Raw genomic sequence first — 21,175 nt, 5'->3', positions numbered from 1 at the left:
CGTTGGTTGTCGGGGTCTGCGGGCGGGGGGCTTATCGGAATCCGGGAGCCCCCTTTAAGAAGGGGGCCCCCGGATACCGGCCCCCCACCCTATGTGAATGAGTATGGGGTACAATGTACCCCTACCCATTCACCTGTGAAATAAAGTACAAAAAAAACACAACACAGGGAAAAAATATTTTATTGCACAGCTCCGGGGGTCTTCCGTCTTCGGGGGTCTTCTCGCCGGACTCCTCCGCTATCTGTGTGTAGCTCTTTTACTAGCGGAGGAGTCCGGCTTTCTTCCTCCCCGCCGCCGGCCTCTTCTCCCGAGTTCGGGGGTCTTGTCCCCCTCTTCGGTTCTTCTGCCGGGCCACCGCGCCTTCTTGTAGCTCTTTTGCAGGCGGTGGCCCGGTCTTCTGTCGCCGCTGCCTTCCGTTCTTCTGTCGCCGCCTTCGGTTCTTCTGCCGGGCCACCGCGCCTTCTTGTAGCTCTTTTACAGGCGGTGGCCCGGTCTTCTGTCGCCGATGTCGTCGTCGCCGCCGCCGCCTTCCGTTCTTGTTCTTCTTCTTGTTCTTCTTCTTCTTCTCCTGGAGATGTTGACTCGACGAGCTCTCCGGCCGGAATGCCAGAGCCGCGCTGTGCGGTCACTTATATAGTGACAATGGGGCGGTGTCACATGGTATATGTCACATGGGTTGGTCACATGGGTTGATGTCACATGGGGATTATGACATCGTAAGGGGGCGGGGTCACCATGTGACCAACCCATGTGACATATACCATGTGACACCGCCCCATTGTCACTATATAAGTGGCAGCGGAGCGTGTCCCTGGCATTCCGGCCGGAGAGCTCGTCGAGTCAACATCTCCAGGAGAAGAAGAACAACAACAAGAAGAAGAACAAGAACGGAAGGCGGCGGCGGCGACGACGACAGAGGCGACAGAAGACCGGGCCACCGCCTGTAAAAGAGCTACAAGAAGGCGCGGTGGCCCGGCAGAAGAACCGAAGGCGGCGACAGAAGAACGGAAGGCAGCGGCGACAGAAGACCGGGCCACCGCCTGCAAAAGAGCTACAAGAAGGCGCGGTGGCCCGGCAGAAGAACCGAAGAGGGGGACAAGACCCCCGAAGTCGGGAGAAGAGGCCGGCGGCGGGGAGGAAGAAAGCCGGACTCCTCCGCTAGTAAAAGAGCTACACACAGATAGCGGAGGAGTCCGGCGAGAAGACCCCCGAAGACGGAAGACCCATGGAGCTGTGCAATAAAATATTTTTTCCCTGTGTTGTGTTTTTTTTTGTACTTTATTTCACAGGTGAATGGGTAGGGGTACATTGTACCCCATACTCATTCACATAGGGTGGGGGGCCGGTATCCGGGGGCCCCCTTCTTAAAGGGGGCTCCCGGATTCCGATAAGCCCCCCGCCCGCAGACCCCGACAACCAACGGCCAGGGTTGTCGGGAAGAGGCCCTTGTCCTCATCAACATGGGGACAAGGTGCTTTGGGGTGGGGGGCCGCGCGGCCCCCCCTTCCCCAAGGCACCCCCCCATGTTGAGGGCACGCGGCCTGGTACGGCTCAGGAGGGGGGGCGCGCTCGCTCGCCCCCCTTTCCTGGCCGACCGGGTAGCGTGCTCGGACAAGGGTCTGGTGTGGACTTTGGGGGAACCCCCACGCCGATTTTTTTCGGCGTTGGGGTTCCCCTTTGAGCCCATTCCAGGCGGCGGAGCCCGCGACGTCTCCTTCGCGGGCCCCGCCTACCAGTACACGCGCTCGAAATGGGCGGATTTGCCTCCTCCTTACGTGGGCGAGTCCGTTCATTTCAAAAGTTGAGCGAACTGTTTGGCAAACAGTTCGCTGAAACAGTCCGCTCGTGTGTGGGCAAGTCCGCTCATGCAAATTTTGAGCGGACTGTTTGCCGAAACTGTTTGACGAACAAGGTTGGGCAAACAGTCCGCGCGTGTGTACGCGGCCTCAGAGTTGATGGAAACATGGATGGAGCCAAATACAGGGTAAGCTTAGAAGAAAACCTGTTCGAGTCTGCAAAAGACTGACCAGCAAGACAACGACCCTAAACATACAGCCAGAGCTACAATGGAATGGTTTAGATCAAAGCATATTCATATGTTGGAATGGCCCAGTCAGCTTCAGGTTCCAGCGCTGCATGGAGTAGCTGAATCCTCTCATGGCTCCCACAGACCTCACCTGAAAGTCAGTATACAATGCTGCCAGGACATCTGCAAATCCTGCTGTCATACAGCCCAGCTCCCTCTCTCCATGGATCGCTTTCTGGACAAAAGCGGCACCCGCCATACACACCAGATGCAGGAGGTGAATGCAGCCTCTGCCCCTCCTCCCCTGCAACATGAGGACACTCACATTGAGTGCATAACTCAGGCAGTAGCTGCTCTCCTGACCCCGACCATCGCTGCCACAGTAGAAAAAGCAGTACAGGCAGGCCTGACATCACAGATCAAAAAGGAGCTGAAAGAGCATACTGTTAGATTCAATGACATAGAGCACAGAATCTCTGACACTGAGGATGAGCTCTATAAGGCTCAAGACACAGAAGAATCCCAGAACAAAACTAACCAATTTATCATTCAGAAGCTGGAAGATTTAGAAAATCGCTCACGGTGCAACAATCTGTGCTTTTTAGGAGTGCCTGAATCCCTTCAATCATCTGCCATTTCAGATTTCTGTGCATCACGCATCCCAGAAGCCTTAGGCTTCTCTGCCCCCTACATGGTAGAACAAGCACATTGTCTAGGGGCCCCTACCACTGACTGCACATCTCACCCGATCACTGTCAAATATCTTAATTATGCGGACAAGGCTACCATTCTACAAAAATTCAGGCAGTCTGGTCCACTGCAAATTGACGGGGTCAACATCCTAATCTTTGCTGACTACTCAGCAGACGTCTCTAAAAAATGGAAAGCCTTCCAGCACATATGCTCAGAGTTCTTCAAACGCCAAATCAAATTCACTCTTGCATTCCCTGCTATACTTTGGCTTATGTCACTGAACAGGAAGCAACTTTCCTTCCATGACCCATCAGCAGCTGAAACCTTTCTGCACTCATTAAACTCAGAGGCACATATGAACCGTCCTACTAACACTAAACCAAACTAGCGCCTCCTGGACCAACGGAGCCCAAGGAAAGATCTCCCCAATCACCTCAAATCCTCTGGCTTCGGCAATCACTCCGACATTGCTGACGCTACCCCCACCATGGCCTCCACTTCTTATAAGATGTTAGGGTAAATGTATTCTTACTAGGTTTCTCAACCGTTGTTGTTATGCTATGGATATAGTATATTATGGTTACTGACAAACATTTACCCCTATGGGCACCGCTTTTTCATGCTTTCTCATGGGCTTCACTGGCCACCTCTCAATATGCACGTGTGTTTGAAAACCATTTAATATTTTCCTTCCACTTCACAATTATGTGCCACTTTGTGTTGGTCTATCACATAAAATTCCAATAAAATACATTTACGTTTTTTGGGTTGTAACATAATAAAATGTGGAAAATTTTAAGGGGAATGAATACTTTTTCAAGGCACTGTATAAATAGAAGGGATGATGGCAATTAAACATTGCATGTTTAGTATCACTATCACTATCAGATTTAGTAGTCTTACCTTTGCACGTTGTACAAGGTGGCCATTTAAATACACCTTATAAGTCTGCACACCCAGTTCTTTAGCTATTCGTAATAAGCGATTCTGAGTGGGTCCCACATATGCTCCTCCAAGATCCACATATTTAACTTCCTTGTTCTGTTAGAAAGGAAATATAATTCATAGGCTTTTGACATACAGCAACTAAATATTATATATTCTAGTTAATAGTTAATAATCAAGTATACCACTTCTTGCATAGTCTTGGATTTTGTGTTGATCAAGGAAGCAGAAAAGTCCAACAAAGGCACAAATTAAAATATAGTGTAACCCCATTGTGACTGCACTGTTTTGCCTTTAGCCTGTTACACACTACAGCTTATTTTCGTGCAACCCCGCAGGTTGCATGAAGAAAAACTGTCAGCTCCAGTCGGGAGCTGCTGTGCTAATCATGTGAAGGTTAGACAAATGATCTCCCCCACTGAGCTGTTGTGTTCTGATCAGGGGAAGTTGGACTGCATTGCCAGTTTGAAATCATGCAAGTTCAGCCGAACTCGCACAATTTCTAACCCGCAGCAGTGTGAACCTAGGCTGTCTTTTAACATTTGTTAAGGAAAGATATAAGTCACCTATTAAATGTGTTGGTTTGGGATTGATTCGCTTAAAGAATATAGACTGTTCACTTAAATTAATTTTCCTTGCACACGAATGGGTATTCAAGGTGAACACACTATGTGGAATTTCAAAGGAAACTTGCTTTATTCCTTGGCACAAAAACCGATTGTAAGAAAAAGCAGTAAAGAATGATGTCACAGATCAGAAGAAAAGCTAATCTGCAACTCTAATTAGTTATATTGCCATGTAATCTCACTTACCTTGTACTGCAGCCTGCACTGATTCACAGGACTGAGTAATGTGTTCAAATTCCAGCAGCTGATTGACACAGCAGCAACATAGCCAGACCCTGCCCAGCCTGTCATTCAACCTCACTATTTAACTGTGTCCAGGCCAATACCTATTGCCTGGCACTAGGCTTATTTCCTAGCCCAAGGCTCCAGTCTCTAAGGCAGGCCATAGATGATACAATTTGTGGTTGCAGGAAAGAAAACTGCTTGATTCCCCTATAAACACAGTGAGTGTTGATGGGGGAATCCCTCCTGTGGAGCTTTGGTGTGGGGAGCCATCATTATCAAGAGAACACAGTGATCATTGCTAGCAGCTATAGCCTGCCTGTACCTTTCTTGTAGAGCCTTATGAGCAGAGAAAGGCCTCTCGTACAGCCCCGGTTCAGGAACCACTGAGTTTGCCACAGCGGCTGCGAGAGCATGGTGGGATAGGAGTGCCTGTGGTGTTCTCCTTAACAGGAGGACACTAGTAACAGCCAGCAGTGGTAGTGGAGCTGCAGTTGGTGGCTGTGGATGCAGGCACTCTTGGACGCAGGGGTGATGTGGATGCAGGTAGATTGCTGGTGCCGGACACCGTGGATGCAGGTATGTGAAGGCTGTAGCAAAGGGAGGAGACTGGTGCAGAGTCAGACAAGCCAGTTGAGATACAGAGGAATCAGGTATATCAGAGATATCAATAAGAATGGTCAAGTTCATGCAGAGGTTTGGCAACAAGAAATCCAGAGAGTAAGACTGAAGAAAGATCAAGAAAGCTGAAGTCAGGAATGGAGAGACTCAGCGGAGTTAGGAAGGCCGAGTACAATCAGATCAAGAGCAGGTACTGGAAACAGGATACAGGGGGAAGACTGCAGATCAGACAGCAAAGGCCCTAGTGCATCTTCCCTCCTTACATACTGCCATTTACACCAGTGCTAATGGGTGCACACATGCGCATAGGCATTCGCCCAAACGAATGAATGAATAACTTGTATAGCGCTACATATGCAAACGAAATAGCCTCAGGGCGCTTTTGCTGCCAGTGTCCGTCTGCGTTTTCAGAAGAGATGGGTCTTGAGCTTCTTCCTGAAGGCCAGATAGTTTTCTTCCGAGCGGATGTCCGCGGGTAGAGAATTCCATAGCCGTGGTCCTTTGACTGCGAACCTTCGTTCGCCTTTTAATTTATAACGGGTCTTAGGGATGTGACGGAAGTTCTGGTAGTTAACCAGAGAGTTCGACCTGTGGTGTAGTGCTTTATTTTGTCGCTGAGGTATTGCCGGGCTTTTCCTTGTGTACATTTGTGAGTGAGACAGAGGGTCTTAAATGTAACTCGATCCTTCACGGCTAGCCAATGGAGGGTCTTCAGGGACAAAGTGGTTGACTCCCATGATTTTTTTCCAGTTACCAGTCTGGCTGCTGTGTTCTGGATGGTTTGTAGACGTGAAACTTGGTATTTTGGAAGTCCTAGGTAGAGGGAATTTGCGTAGTTGAGTCGGGAATTAATGATTGTTCCAACTATGGCTGCTGTATAAGAAGGGATGAGTCTGCGCAGTAGGTGAAGAAGGTAGTGGGATCCGCTGACTACTGATCCTATTTGTGCATCCATTGTCATGTTTGAGTCAAAGATGACTCAGAGGCTTTTGGCTTTAGTGCTGGGGGTGATGGGTTGTCCGAGGATGGTGAGTGGTGTGGATATTATGCCAGGGTTTTTGTTTCGGTTTGCATGGAGGAAGAGGAGTTCTGTTTTGGATCGTTGAGTTTAAGGGAGCTCTCCATCATCCAATCATCGATCAATGAAAGACAGTTTTCCAGTGGCTGGTATTGGTCTTTTTTGTTGGTGATGCATAGGTAGAGTTGGATGTAATCCATGTAGGAGTGATAAAGTAGTTCCTGGTTGCTGATGATTTTGAGGAGTGGGCGGAGGTAGATGTTAAAAAGCACGGGTGACAGGGGTGATCCTTGAGGGACTCCGCATTTGTAATTTTTCGTGCTTCAGAAGTGAAAGCTCCTAGTTTCTAGTTTCACTTTCTGAGATTGGTTCTCTAGAAAGGATGCAAACCAGGGTAAGTCAGAGTCTGCAACTCCCGCTAGTTCTGTTAGAAGAGTGAGCAGGGTTTTGTGGTCAACTGTGTCGAATGCTGCACTGAGGTCCAGCAGCACCAGGAGACATGATTCTCCTTCATCTGCTGCTTCGAGGGTGTAATCCCAGATTTTGAGGAGTGCAATTTCTGTCCTGTGGCCAGGGCGGAAACCAGATTGTAGTGGGTCCAAGAGTTTATGGGTGTCCAGATGGAGTTGTAACTGTTGTACTACTGCTTTCTCGATCATTTTGGAGAAGGTGTTGAGGCTTGTGACAGGTCTGCGGTTATTTGGGATCGGGGTTATGCTTCTTTAGGAGGGGTTTGATTGTGCCTTGCTTGAGGGAGGTTGGGACAATGACTTGTTTATGAAGTATGTTATGATAGCTGCCAAGATGTCGGTGCATTCTTTCAGAAGTTTTGTGGGAATAATGTCGTTTGGCGATGTGCTGTCTTGGAAGTTTCTCATGATGGTTTTGGTGGTGTCAGTGGTGATTGGGACCAGAGTAAATCTTGGTGGTTGTAGAATCTTTGTGTGTTTTTTGTCTTCTTGTTCTGGCCGAGTGGGGTTATTTGCTAAGTTCTGCTGAATTGTTTACCGAATGGTTGCGATTTTGTCAATGTAAAAATCAGATAACTCATTGCAGAATTCTTGTGTTTCGTTTGCTGGAGACTCTAAACAGGCGGGGTTCATAGTCTGGTTGACTAGTTTGAAGAGTGCTCGAGGGTGGTTTATGACTTTTGAGATGGTTTTGGAGAAACGTTCTTTTTTTGCTATGAAGATGGCTTTGTGGTATCTTGTGGTGAGTGATTTGTAATTTGTGTTTTCCATTGTTGGGTTCCTTCTCTATGCTCCTTCAGCTCTTCTGCGTTCCTGTTTTAGTGATGTAAGAGAGTCATTGAACCAGCCGGAATTGTTTTTGTGGGTGAGTGCTCTGCGTATTGGTGCGACTATGTCTGCTGTCTGTGATAATGCTGTGTTAAGGGAGTTGAGTGTATCTTCAGTTGAGTCGTTTTGGGTTAACACTGCTATTTTGTTGGCTAGTGTAGTTTTGAAGAGTTGTGAGTATAGTTTCTTCTGTGATCTTGTCCAGTGTATTGTCATTGAGTGTGTTGGTATTTGGTAAGTGATGTTTATTTTGAATTTGATCACATGGTGGTCAGTCCAAGGCAATGGCATGTTATCACGTGTGTTAATATCAATGCTTTGTTTGAAGATAAGGTCCAGGGTATGGCCCGAAGCATACGTAGGAGCATTTATCAGTTGCTGCAGGCCTAGTGCTTCCAGTTGGTTGATGCAAGCGGTAGCGATGGAGTCCTGGGAGAGATTTTTGGTTTTCAAGGTGTATGTAGAGATGAATTCAATAAAAGGTGCAAGGAAGTGTGTCTTTGGTCCCGGTGGTCTGTAGCACAGTAGTATGTGAAAGATGTCCCGGGGTGTTGTTTGACATTGAAGTGTGAGTGTTTCCATGAATGGCAGTGAGCTCTGTAAAGTTGGTTTTGTGAATGTGAGGTGAGATTTGTAGATCACTGCTAGGCCGCCTCCTCTTTGACCGTCTCTGTGCTCAGTTAGGATGCGGTAGTTCTCAGGCACTAACGCTGTTAGAATAGTGTTACAGTCAGGTGTTAGCAGGCTTTCCGTGATGAAGAGACAGTCTGTGTTGTGTTGAGTGATAAAATCATGAATTTCGTGTTTGTGCTTGACTGCTGATCTAGTGTTGATCAGGGTGCATGATATGTATTGTCCTGGATGTTGTGTTTTCCTGTTTTGCGTGGCTGGTTTCAAATGTGTTCTTAAAAGTTGTTCTTTTTGTAGTATTGTTTGCGTGGTGGTTGGTAATGTTGTAGCATTATTCCTTAGGCTGTAGAGAGTGTCAAATGAATAATTGATGGGGTGCGTGTTATGAAGTGAGTGGCTTGAGGTGCCATGGCACCTCTCAGACTCTATCCTGGAGCAGAGTTGGCGTGGCGGGGATAGGTTATGTGGTGGTGGAAGGGGTAGCAGCCAGCAGGTGCTGCAGGCTGAGGCAACCAGGGTAACGTCGGGAGGAGATGTCTGTTAAAAAGCTAAAGTAAAAAAAGTTTAAATGTTTAAAAGTCTTAAAGTTAATAGAATTCTATGTCCTTTTTTTGTCCAGGGTGTAGCAAGATAGCCGCTGACACTTTCTATGTCATTTTGGCTGGTCCGGGTGTAGCAAGATGGCCGTCGGTCAGCACAGGAGGCCGTAAGATGGCAAACAGCCAGATGTATCCAGCAATCACTCAGGCAGACTCAAAAATACAGAGCAGGACCAGAGCAGATGATGCCGATGTACCATCTGTGTAAGCAGGAATACTCTACAGGCCAGCAGGTGTAAGGATGGTGCTAGATTGAGGCACAGGAGGCCGGTAGACCACTATTGAGTGGAGCTGATTGCAGTCAGGTTAATCCAGCAGGCAGGTAGGAAAATATAGCAGACATTCCTCTGCACATCTGCTCTGTTATGGCCAACAAGTCCCCTAACACTGCCTATAGATAAACCAGCCGAGATTCAAACCATCTATGACCAGCTTTAGCTCCTGCACTCCTGCATTCCAGCTTCTCTGTCTACCAACTTCATCTTGTATGCACTTGTTCGTTGCCTGTCCTGAACTTTGGACTTTCCCGGTTTTTGCATCTTATCCAAAGTCCAGAGCGCAAAGGAAAAGTAAAGATTCTACAAACATCTTGTAGCTCTCAAAAAAAATACAACCCTTTCTCAAGCTCACTTCTTAGGCTAAGAAAGTAAACCCCTGAAACGCGTCAGCTTGGCAACCCACGGTTCACTGACCCAGCAAGGGTGAGGAAATCCACTTCTTTCACCTGCAGCATACCAAACACTTTTCAGATGGCAAGAGATGGAAGTTTTCTGGACTGAACACAGGGATGACCTCTGTGTCACAAATAAGTATTCTTTTACTCTCAGGTCTGCTGCCATCTGCACAGGTGTGCACAAAGGCCACAGCTGGGTACACCCTCCAATAAACTCCATAATCTTTCTTATACAAATCTATTGGTCTGTATTTAAACTCGGTGCCATTTTAGAGAAAATACATTTCACTTCACTCCCTGTCCTGTCAGGAAGTGAAAGAAATCTCCTCTGTGGTAACACAGATGGCAAGAACATCCCGACAAAGGACTTAACCCTTCCACACTATATCCAAAATGACATAAAAAATTCTGCCTGAGTTTGATTATTAGCTTTTTAAACTGTAGAGAGACCCATAATTTAAGCCACTGTCTTATAATTTGTAGCAGTTTTGTCAACCTGCTATGTAGATTTTTTTCAGTTGGCTACTGTGCTGCCTATCCAATAAACTTTATAAGCAAACTGATGGTCAACTGAAGGCGCTCACATGGCAAGATGACATCACTGTTGATAATTGTGAGGCAGTCAGACTGCAACAGCAAGTAAAGTAAATGGCAGGATTTCCATTTAAGAAACCTTGCTACAGATTGAAAAATGTATTTGATTAAGAAAATTGTACACATCAAGGGGCAATACCAAACATGCTTGAAAATAAATAGATTTGGGGTTTACACTTTAAATAGATCAAGACTAATGCCGCGTACACACGAGCGGATTGTATGGCGTACTTAGTCCATCATACAATCCGACGGACAATCCGTCGTAGTTTCCACTGAATGAACTTGACCACACACGGATACACAAACAGTCCGTCGAAAGCTTGCGCGATGACGTGTACAGCACGTACGACGGGACTAGAAATAGGAAGTCCAAGACACAGCAAAGCACCCTTCCGCCGTGTAAATCCTTTCTGGGCATGCGCCATTCTTAGTCCGTCGAACTAGCATACTGACGACCGTATTGTCCGCTGAAACCAAAGTACGACGGACAGAATTTCGAAAAAAACGAAATTCTTAGTACTCCGGACTGCACGCTGAAAAAGTCCGCTGAAGCCCACACACGAGCGGATTGTCCGCTGAAATGTGTTTCGACGGACTAAGTACGCCATACAATCCGCTCGTGTGTACGCGGCATTAGTTGTTTATACTACTTGTATACAGTAATTCCAAATATCAAATATTTCAAGCAGAGAAAATATTTTCAACCAAGAAAATAAAAAATATGGAATAAAGCAAAACCAAAACATACTGGGGTTGATTTACTAAAACTAGAAAGTGCAAAATACGGTGCAGATCTGCATAGAAACCAATCAGCTTCCAGGTTATTTGTCAAAGCCTAATTGAACAAGCTGAAGTTAGAAGCAGATTGGTTTCTATGCAGATCTGCACCATATTTTGCACTTTACAGTTTTGGTAAATCAACCCTGAAGTATAAAATATAATGAAGACATGACTGTTTTACTTACTCGAATTGTGTGCGTTCGTCCACCAACTCTGTTCTGAGCTTCTAATAGCACCACGTTAATTCCTGATTCTTTGAGTAGTTTGGCAGCAGTAAGTCCTAAATCAACAATTGGCATAAATTAGCTATTAACATCTAAAAAAATGTGTATTTAATTCAACACCCAAAAACGTATACAAAAAATATACTCTAAATGTTTGTATATTATCTATGGTATTCACAAATCTGATGTGTCTACTAAATCATCAGAATATTTGGCTGCGAAACAATACTGTGCAAATAGTTCAAATGTTGTTGAGGAAAGGGCATTGTTTTTTTTTGTTACTATCGTTATTATACTTAAGTCACAATTAACGTCTCACCTCACAATTAACATCTCTTTATAGTCCTTTGCCACCACATGTTATTTGTGACAGACATTTGTTTAAAAACTCCATAAAATACACTTTTCGCTCAGAAAAAATACTGTTTTCTGGGATCCAACCTCAGTCCTTTGTGCTGGTAGAGCTGAGTAACAGCCACATCCCTCATCAGACACAGAAAACCAAGCGCACTAGGTCTACAGTCCAGTACACATGTAACAAACGCCAGCCAATTCAGCAGGACCAACTTCTGTTGAATGGTCTTTCTGGAAAACTAGCATTCGATCAGCAGTTTCAGCCAATGGCTGCAAGTGCTTATCAGTGTATACTGGCAATGGTGGTGGGCGGAAGTCCCCTTGTCAGAATACAATAGCACAGTGGGCGATCCCCACATCACACATCTGCAACCAGCTGGTTAAAAGAAAAAAAATGAACGTATTTCTTATGACTGTTGGACTCCACAACCCTATTACGAAAAACACACAAACAAGAACGCTGTTGGTAGGCGGCCACTAAATGGTGCTAGAGCACAGTAAGGCAGGCCATACATAGTTTAAATTTTGGCCATTTCAGCAGGAACCGGGCGAGATTTGAACTGTGTATAGACAGGCTGAATGTACCAAGTTGATCGATTGAGCAACTTGGGTACAACCAGCATTCCGGGTTTAACCTGAGATTATCACTAGTGGCTGCAATAGCTGCTAGCAATAATCACTGTCTTCTCCTGCTGGGGGAAGACAATGGCTCGCCAGGAGAATGGTGGGAATCTAGCAAATCTCTTTGCAACCCGTGGTTGCAGGAAAGAAATTTACTCCATGTATGGCTGGCCTTAATGAGCTCAGTTACGTAGTTAAACCTCCTTTCTTCTAATTTTTATGAGTGGTGACAAGTCTTGTTAAACTCCCTTTGGCGAAGAAGTTTTATCCCTATTGTGGGGTCACCAGTACGGTATTTATAAATTGAAATCATATCTCCTCTCAAGCGTCTCTCCAGAGAGAATAAGTTCAGTACTCGCAACCTTTCCTCATAACTAATATCCTCCAGACCCTTTATTAGCTTTGTTGCCCTTCCTTGTACTTGCTCCATTTCAAGTACAGTCTTCCTGAGGAATGATGCCCAGAAGTGGACAGCATACTCCAGGTGTGGCCAGACCAGAGTCTTGTAGAATGGGAGAATTATCGCTTTATCTCTGCAATTAATTCCCTTTTTAATGCATGCCAATATTCTGTTTGCTTTGTTAGCAGCAGCTTGGCATTGCATGCCTTTGCTGAACCTATCATCTACTAAGACCCCCAAGTTCTTTTCCATCCTAGATTGAACATCTTTACACTGTAAAGATGACAGTAATAACATACCAGCCTTAGGCACCGCGAAAATTGCTTGATAAACAGGTGACTCCAAAGAAGAGGCCAGAATCAGCTGGAGAGATGATGTTCAGTGTGGAGAGGTTGTACAGCAGATTCCGACAAGCTGGTGCACAGGAAGTGACACACGGTCAGACAGGAAATTACCTCAAAGGAACTGCAAAAGGCTGAGAGGAAGCCACAAAGTTCACAATTGCCTTAATGAGAATCCATAACATAGTATAACACTGTGATGGCGAACCTTGGCACCCCAGATGTTTTGGAACTACATTTCCCATGATGCTTGTGCACTCTGCAGTATAGTTGAGCATCATGGGAAATGTAGTTCCAAAACATCTGGGGTGCCAAGGTTTGCCATCACTGGTATAACATCATCTTGATGTTATGCTACCCAATGTTATACTAAGTTATAATGTTATAACTTGTTGTTAATACACAGTCTGGTCATATACAGGCATATCCCACTTTTAAGTACACAATGGGGTTTATTTTCTAAAGCTGGAAAGTGCAAAATCAGGCTCACTTCTGCATAAGTGAGTCTGATTTTGCACTTTACATCTTTAGTAAATAAACCCCATTGTGTACTTAAAAGTGGGGTATGCCTGTATGTATTTCTGTGATTTCAACTGGGCTTTTAAATGTTTGCTACATTAAAATTTATATTTTAAATGTCTCCTTTTTACATAGAAAAAATAAGAATCATGGCTATTATAGGCTAAATGAGATATTCACAAGACCTTATTAGAAGCCCTACAGAATAACTGTATTGATTCTACTTATAGTCGTGTTATGTGGGAGAATTCACAACCCTAATCACCAACCCATTTTTGATATAACACTTTTGTATTCTTTTGTACATCTTGTGCTTGTTATGTGAACATTTACTGTGCATTCTAATAAACTTTTGATGTTAAAAAAAAAAGTTAAGAATCATAAAAACTATCATAATAAGTCATTAGGGAGCAGGTAGTTAAGCTGGAATCTTTTCACATGGTTCCTGTCTTCTGACTGACTGCTCACTTGGGCATAAAGAAAAGAAAAAAAGAGTTCACTGTTTTTCATGCCCAATTTAATCTTGATAGAATGGATAGAGAATAAAATGAAAATTACAATGCTCATTTCATTACTGGACCAGTACTGAAAAACATTAGCTACCTGACAAGTGATCTCACATAGACACATGTGGATAGGATCTGATTCCTCCCACTGCCTTACATGTTCAGCAAACTAATATTTGCAGTCCAATACCAACATTTTTAAAGTGTTGGAATCAGGTTAAGTTTGAAAATACAGTATGTACCATTAAAACTATATCACAAACACAAAATATATTTGCTGTATTAATTGCTTCAGAAACCATTTAACATAAGACAATGTAACAAAAATAAAAGAATTTGAAATAAAAGAGATCCTAAATATGTCTGCATTTTTTTTTTCTAGTGCAAGTGCCTACGTGATAGAAAAATGAATGTTTGCTTGTTTAATTTCTTTACAGAAACTAACTTATAATTAGGCAGTTGGGATCATTGCCAAGCAGTATCCAGTACAATATCAAGTGGTGAACTGGAAGCAAAGTTCTTATCAAATGTTTTACATGCATGGGAATGATAGTAACACAGCTTTCTCAGGGCATGAAAAAAATGCAAGCATGCCTCTCTCTGAACTATACTGTCATTTCATATACTGTAGAAACAAAACATTGTATTTCACAGTTGAGGAAATTATTTTGAATAAATATACTCTATAGCACTGCAGTCTACCAACCGACATGAAGAAGAAGATCTTCTCCCTCTTCTGTTTCCGAGTGCCAAAGATCTGATGATAACCATTATATATATATATATATATATATATATATATATATATATATATATATATACTCATATAGTTAAGCCTCTAACCATCATGTCTCCATTTTGTGAGCAGGAGGCACAATGGCCCGATAGTAAATAGCGGCAGGATATGTGTCCCTCAGTGAACTTCAAAGGAGAGATTTACAGTAAGCACAAAAATTATATTTTCTGTATCATCGATTGAGAAACATAATGTAGGTATTTAGAAATTCTTAAACTGTCAGGATATTCAAACGAAGTCCAACTGCAGAGTGTGCAATGGCTCCCGCTGCTGTCTTAGCCAATGGAGGAGGAAGAGACCCCGTTGAGCTGAAGCTCTTGTGCACATCGTTGGATCACAATGGGACTCAGGAAGGTATTGGGGGGACTACTGCACACAGAAGGCTCTTTACCTTTATACATTCTAAAAAACCTTGAGCATTTACAACCACTTTAATGGAACAAACTGAAGTTAGAAGCTTATTGGCTACCATGTACAGCTGGACCAGATTTTGCACTCTTCAGTTTTAGTAAATCAACCCCAGAAGGTCCAGATAAAAGACCAGCCAGTCAATAGTATGAAGCTGAACACTCCTCATGCTTGACTTCAGGGAAAGGGAGGTCTATGATAAGGAAACCTGATTAAACAGAAAACTTCTGAAAAGACAAATGTGAGAGCCCAAACAGCATACTTGTAATTGGATAAATGGGAAAGAGCCTAACATGGAAAAAATTAAGGGAACTAACCTTGAATCCTCCTGAAGAAGAGGATATACCGTAACCTAAACTGGTTTACAAGAATACCAGTACCAAAAGGATAATTAGGACACCTTTCAAGCAACAACCATAGATGTTTCTGGTGCGCTGCCAGCTTGCTACACTGCATCCCTTCCTAGCCCCTACCAACTACTGTATATGATTCTAGGAATCATCCAACCTACCACTGTATGAAGAATAATCTTTCACTGAGCGAGGAGTAGGAATTCTAGTACTAGTACTAGGAATGTATGTTTGATTGATAATAGAAGAGAGCAAGAAATCTAAGGACACTTCCTCAGAAGTCTGCAGCTTGGCTACAGAAAGTAGACCTATCCCCCAGTGATTAGGTCCCACAAAGGCAGGGCTGGACTGGGACAAAAATTTGGCCCTGGACTTCATCCACACCAGCCCACTTTTATTTTGCAAACAAGCACAAAAACAGTATATAAAACTATACACAATTGTGCAAAAAAAAAACATAAGTAACATAACATACTTCTCCTCTGTATTTTTCTCATCTTTCTCACATCACTACGTGAAGTTGAGGGCGAGCAGCACAGCCATTACTTTGTCACTGAAATCGGCCCACTGAGCCATCGGCCCACCGGGAAACTCCCTGTAGTCCCGATGGCCAGTACATGCCTGCACAAAGGCCTCCAGACTTACACTATCCCCTATAGAGGGAATCTGTATTAAGATACTAGTCCTGCTGCTGACCATTCAGGGAAGCATAGGACCTTCCAGTGATGGATACTTCGTTCCAACAAAGAGAATCATATCTTTTTAATGAGGGGACCATCAGTTGAGGGAATCCTAAAGAAAAAACTCTAGGAAAGGTAAATTTATCCTAATTGACAAACTTAAAGGAGAAGTCCAGCCTGAGATTTTTAGGCTGGGCTTCTCCTCTGTGTTACAGGAGGGCAATTTGTATTGCCCTCCTGTGACCCGCTTTCAGCGGAGAGCGAAAACAGGTCACAGCACGTCATCCCGACTTTCAAGCCTGGATCCACCACCTGCCTTATTTGATGGCAGTCTGGAGCGATCCGAGTGGGATGAAATCCCCTGTCCTGGGTCCGGGTTTTGGGATCCACCAGCATACTGACTGGTCGAGTGTGTGCTGGGTTATTTGTAGACACCTGTCCATGGTTCTGGGCTTCACTATCCCAAGGAGTCCAGGCTGGCAAGGGAGAAGCCTAGGGATGACACCTTTTCTTCCAGCCAAACCCGAACACTTTTGCAGCACATGGCAATAACATTTTTTTTTTTGCGGTAGACACCATAGGATTATAAAAGACCTGGGATACATTTGGGTGCCCCAAGGAAAGTAGTATTGTAGCACACAGAGCGTGCCTTGGCACACAGTGGGTGTGGTCAAATTTCTCTTGCTGACATTATCACCCCCACCCTTCAGTTAAACCTGCACCCAAACAGTTGCCCGGTCGGCAACAGATTTGTGTATGACTATCTTAGCTACTTGGGGAGCCACAGCCTGGTCTAAATAATGTGTCTGGGTTTAAGGTAGACTGAAACCCGGACACATGATTCAAAACCCAAACTGTCCGGGTGAATCCTGGACAGGTGGCAACCCTAGAGAAGCCAGAGACCCAAGCCTGAGGGTCAGAGCAGCAAGTGGCTGTTATCTATATGGAGTGACAAGGGAACGTTCTGTGGGAAACAGACAAAGGCTTGAAGTGGAAGGCCTGATCCGCATGACTGTATGTACAGTATATTATTGTGAAGTTGAAACCCCTGCGTGGAAATTCTGGATGGACTGTTCATTTCTTTTGTTTAATAAAAGTGTGCCAAAAAGTCCTTAAATGGCACAACTGGTGTGGACTCCAGTCACTGGTAAGCGATATACTTGAGCTAAACAACCCCCAAGTTTACAAGTGGTGCTCAGATGCGGGCATAACTGAAGATCCTTGCATAAACCAGTGAGCTATTGCCAGAAACTGTCTGTGCTCTACAGCAGGTGGTGTACCTGGAAGGGAGAGGACCCTTAAAGAGACAGTGCTCCTCTTGTTGCTCTGTGCAGTGGAGTGACTGTGAATAAGGAAAGTCCACCTGTGTTTGAATCTGTAGTAGATTGGTGCAAGCAGCACCTGGCAGGAGTGGCAAGCCAACCTTCAGTACAAGGAGAGATTGGCTGGATGTCCATAACTGGAAGAGGGGTGTTATTGCCCCTGGCAACGCTGCTGCAGTTAAAACAGTAACTATTGTGAAATATGTGAATGTGTCATAGCATGAGACAGGATCCAGCAGAGAGAAGTCCATGCTATATGGAAGGAGAGAGGCTGACCAAAAACTGGGACTGACAGTGGTTACCCATGGCGACACAGAGGAAGCCAATCGGGCTGTCTGTGTACCATGGGATATGTCTAACAAGGATTGTGGCAAGTGGCTTCAGGAGGAGCCAGTACAGCATGTTGGAGAGAGCCAGCAAAGTTCTGCTGGGAGAGTGTGGTCTTGGGAGATAGCTGCTGTAGTCTCATCCCATGGCCACCAGGGGGAGTTGGCCAGTAAAGATGCATCAGAGGACTGGTTCATAATACGCAGTACTCAAATGAAGATGGTGACCCCTACTACTAGACATGTGCGATTAGTTTAGTACGAATCGAAAATTCATACGAATTTCTGTAAATTCGTACATTCGGGAGGATCCGAAATACGAATTGCTATGCTTCCGAATTTTGTACGAAATGGGAAATTTTGTTTACGAATTAGGATACAAATTCCTAACGAACATTCGTAATTGTTACGAAAAGTTAACGAACCTAAAAGTAAAAAGCCCAGGAAGTCAGCACAGCACAGGAATGGTAGGAGTCCCTCATAATGGGCACAGTGGGTGTACAGACCCGAGAACTCAGCACAGGCATGGTGGGAGCCTCTCATAATGGGCACAGCGGGTGTACAGACCCGGGAACTCAGCACAGGGATGCTGGGAACCATTCATAATGGACACAGTGGGTGTACAGACCAGGGAACTCAGCAGGGATGGTGTGAGCCCCTCATAAGGGGCACAACGGGTGTACACTCAGACCCAGGAACTCAGCAAAGAGATGGTGGAAACCCCTTATAATTGGCTCAATGGGTTTACAGACCCGGGAACTCAGCACAGAGATGGAGGGACCCCCTCATAATGGGCACATTGGATGTACATACCTGGGGAACTGAGCACAGGGATGGTGGGAGCCCCTCATAATGGGCACAGAGGGTGTACACTCAGACCCGGGAACTCAGCACAGGGATGGTGGTAACCCCGCATAATGTACACAGCGGGTGTACAGACCCGGGAACTCAGCAGGGATGGTGGGAGCCCCTCATAAGGGACACAACGGGTGTACACTCAGACCCGGGAACTCAGCAAAGAGATGGTGGAAACCCCTTATAATGGGCACAATGGATTTACAGACCTGGGAACTCAGCACAGGGATGGTGGGACCCCCTCATAATGGGCACAGTGGATGTACAGACCTGGGGAACTCGGCACAGGGATAGTGGGAACCCCTCAATGGGCACAGTGGGTGTACACTCAGACCTGGGAACTCAGCACAGGGATAGTGGGAACCCCTCGTAATGGGCACAGTGGGTGTACAGACCCTGGAACTCAGCACAGGGATGGTGGGAACCCCTCATAATGGGAACAGCGGGTGCAGAGAACTGGGAACTCAGCACAGGGATGGTGAGAACCCCTCATAATGGGCACAGCGGGTGTACAGACCTGGGAACTCAGCACAGAGATGGTGGAAACCCCTCATAATGGACACAGTGGGTGTACAGACCTGGGAACTCAGCACAGGGATGGTGGAAACCCCTCATAATGGACACAGTGGGTGTACAGACCTGGGAACTCAGCACAGGGATGGTGGGAACCCCTCATAATGGGAACAGTGGGTGTACAGACCTGGGAACTCAGCACAGGGATGGTGGAAACCCCTCATAATGGACACAGTGGGTGTAGAATGCTGGGGGTCTTTCGCCAAGTGGGGGATTTCAATAAGTGGAAGCACTTCTGACTCTGCACTTATTAACTGACTATCTGATTATCTGACTGTCTCATCTGAGAATCTCTTCTCTCACCCTACAGGTATGTGCTAACTGAACCATCTCCACCCAAAAACTGAAACACTGCTATCTGCTTTCATGTTTGTCTTTAAAAATGCTGGTATGTGCTAACTGAACCATCTCCACCCAAAAACTGAAACACTGCTATCTGCTTTCATGTTTGTCTTTAAAAATGCTGGTATGTGCTAACTGAACCATCTCCACCCAAAAACTGAAACACTGCTATCTGCTTTCATGTTTGTCTTTAAAAATGCTGGTATGTTTTCTTTGCTCAACAGTCTGTATCCCTGTCCAAATCACAATGCTTTATTATCTGCCTTGTCTTACCCAAAATTATGGCCCCTCTAACTTTAGTGCCCTCTTTCTAGCCTGTTTCTGAAGTTAGAATTTAGCCCTGTTAACCATCCAAGCTTTATTGCCTCCTGATTGATAATTGAAATCCACCCACACCCCACCCCTATCAGTATAAAGCTAACCTTCACTTTGGGGGAAGCTAATGCTGGGGGTCTTTCGCCAAGTGGGGGATTTCAATAAGTGGAAGCACTTCTGACTCTGCACTTATTAACTGACTATCTGATTATCTGACTGTCTCATCTGAGAATCTCTTCTCTCACCCTACAGGTATGTGCTAACTGAACCATCTCCACCCAAAAACTGAAACACTGCTATCTGCTTTCATGTTTGTCTTTAAAAATGCTGGTATGTGCTAACTGAACCATCTCCACCCAAAAACTGAAACACTGCTATCTGCTTTCATGTTTGTCTTTAAAAATGCTGGTATGTGCTAACTGAACCATCTCCACCCAAAAACTGAAACACTGCTATCTGCTTTCATGTTTGTCTTTAAAAATGCTGGTATGTTTTCTTTGCTCAACAGTCTGTATCCCTGTCCAAATCACAATGCTTTATTATCTGCCTTGTCTTACCCAAAATTATGGCCCCTCTAACTTTAGTGCCCTCTTTCTAGCCTGTTTCTGAAGTTAGAATTTAGCCCTGTTAACCATCCAAGCTTTATTGCCTCCTGATTGATAATTGAAATCCACCCACACCCCACCCCTATCAGTATAAAGCTAACCTTCACTTTGGGGGAAGCTAATGCTGGGGGTCTTTCGCCAAGTGGGGGATTTCAATAAGTGGAAGCACTTCTGACTCTGCACTTATTAACTGACTATCTGATTATCTGACTGTCTCATCTGAGAATCTCTTCTCTCACCCTACAGGTATGTGCTAACTGAACCATCTCCACCCAAAAACTGAAACACTGCTATCTGCTTTCATGTTTGTCTTTAAAAATGCTGGTATGTGCTAACTGAACCATCTCCACCCAAAAACTGAAACACTGCTATCTGCTTTCATGTTTGTCTTTAAAAATGCTGGTATGTTTTCTTTGCTCAACAGTCTGTATCCCTGTCCAAATCACAATGCTTTATTATCTGCCTTGTCTTACCCAAAATTATGGCCCCTCTAACTTTAGTGCCCTCTTTCTAGCCTGTTTCTGAAGTTAGAATTTAGCCCTGTTAACCATCCAAGCTTTATTGCCTCCTGATTGATAATTGAAATCCACCCACACCCCACCCCTATCAGTATAAAGCTAACCTTCACTTTGGGGGAAGCTAATGCTGGGGGTCTTTCGCCAAGTGGGGGATTTCAATAAGTGGAAGCACTTCTGACTCTGCACTTATTAACTGACTATCTGATTATCTGACTGTCTCATCTGAGAATCTCTTCTCTCACCCTACAGGTATGTGCTAACTGAACCATCTCCACCCAAAAACTGAAACACTGCTATCTGCTTTCATGTTTGTCTTTAAAAATGCTGGTATGTTTTCTTTGCTCAACAGTCTGTATCCCTGTCCAAATCACAATGCTTTATTATCTGCCTTG

At 44.9% G+C, this 21,175-nt stretch overlaps 1 protein-coding gene across 2 annotated transcripts in view; it reads right to left on the bottom strand.

The window, feature by feature from the left end:
• The window catches only part of LOC143982307 (amine oxidase [flavin-containing] A-like), an 80,681-nt gene that overhangs the window by 37,671 nt on the left and 21,835 nt on the right, over nucleotides 1-21,175 (bottom strand). For both annotated transcript variants that reach the window (XM_077480917.1, XM_077480916.1), the window contains exons 2-3: nucleotides 10,914-11,008; nucleotides 3,623-3,760 (exon numbers count right to left, since the gene is read on the bottom strand). In XM_077480917.1, the coding sequence (XP_077337043.1) occupies nucleotides 3,623-3,760; nucleotides 10,914-11,008 (233 nt within the window). The remainder of the gene's footprint in view (nucleotides 1-3,622; nucleotides 3,761-10,913; nucleotides 11,009-21,175) is intronic.

This window comes from Lithobates pipiens, unplaced genomic scaffold (genome assembly GCF_037356315.1).
Source record: "Lithobates pipiens isolate NorthernLeopardFrog02 unplaced genomic scaffold, aLitPip1_a1.2 Scaffold_16, whole genome shotgun sequence".
Taxonomy (NCBI): Eukaryota; Metazoa; Chordata; class Amphibia; order Anura; family Ranidae; genus Lithobates; species Lithobates pipiens.
This window is presented reverse-complemented; position numbering and strand designations above follow the sequence as displayed.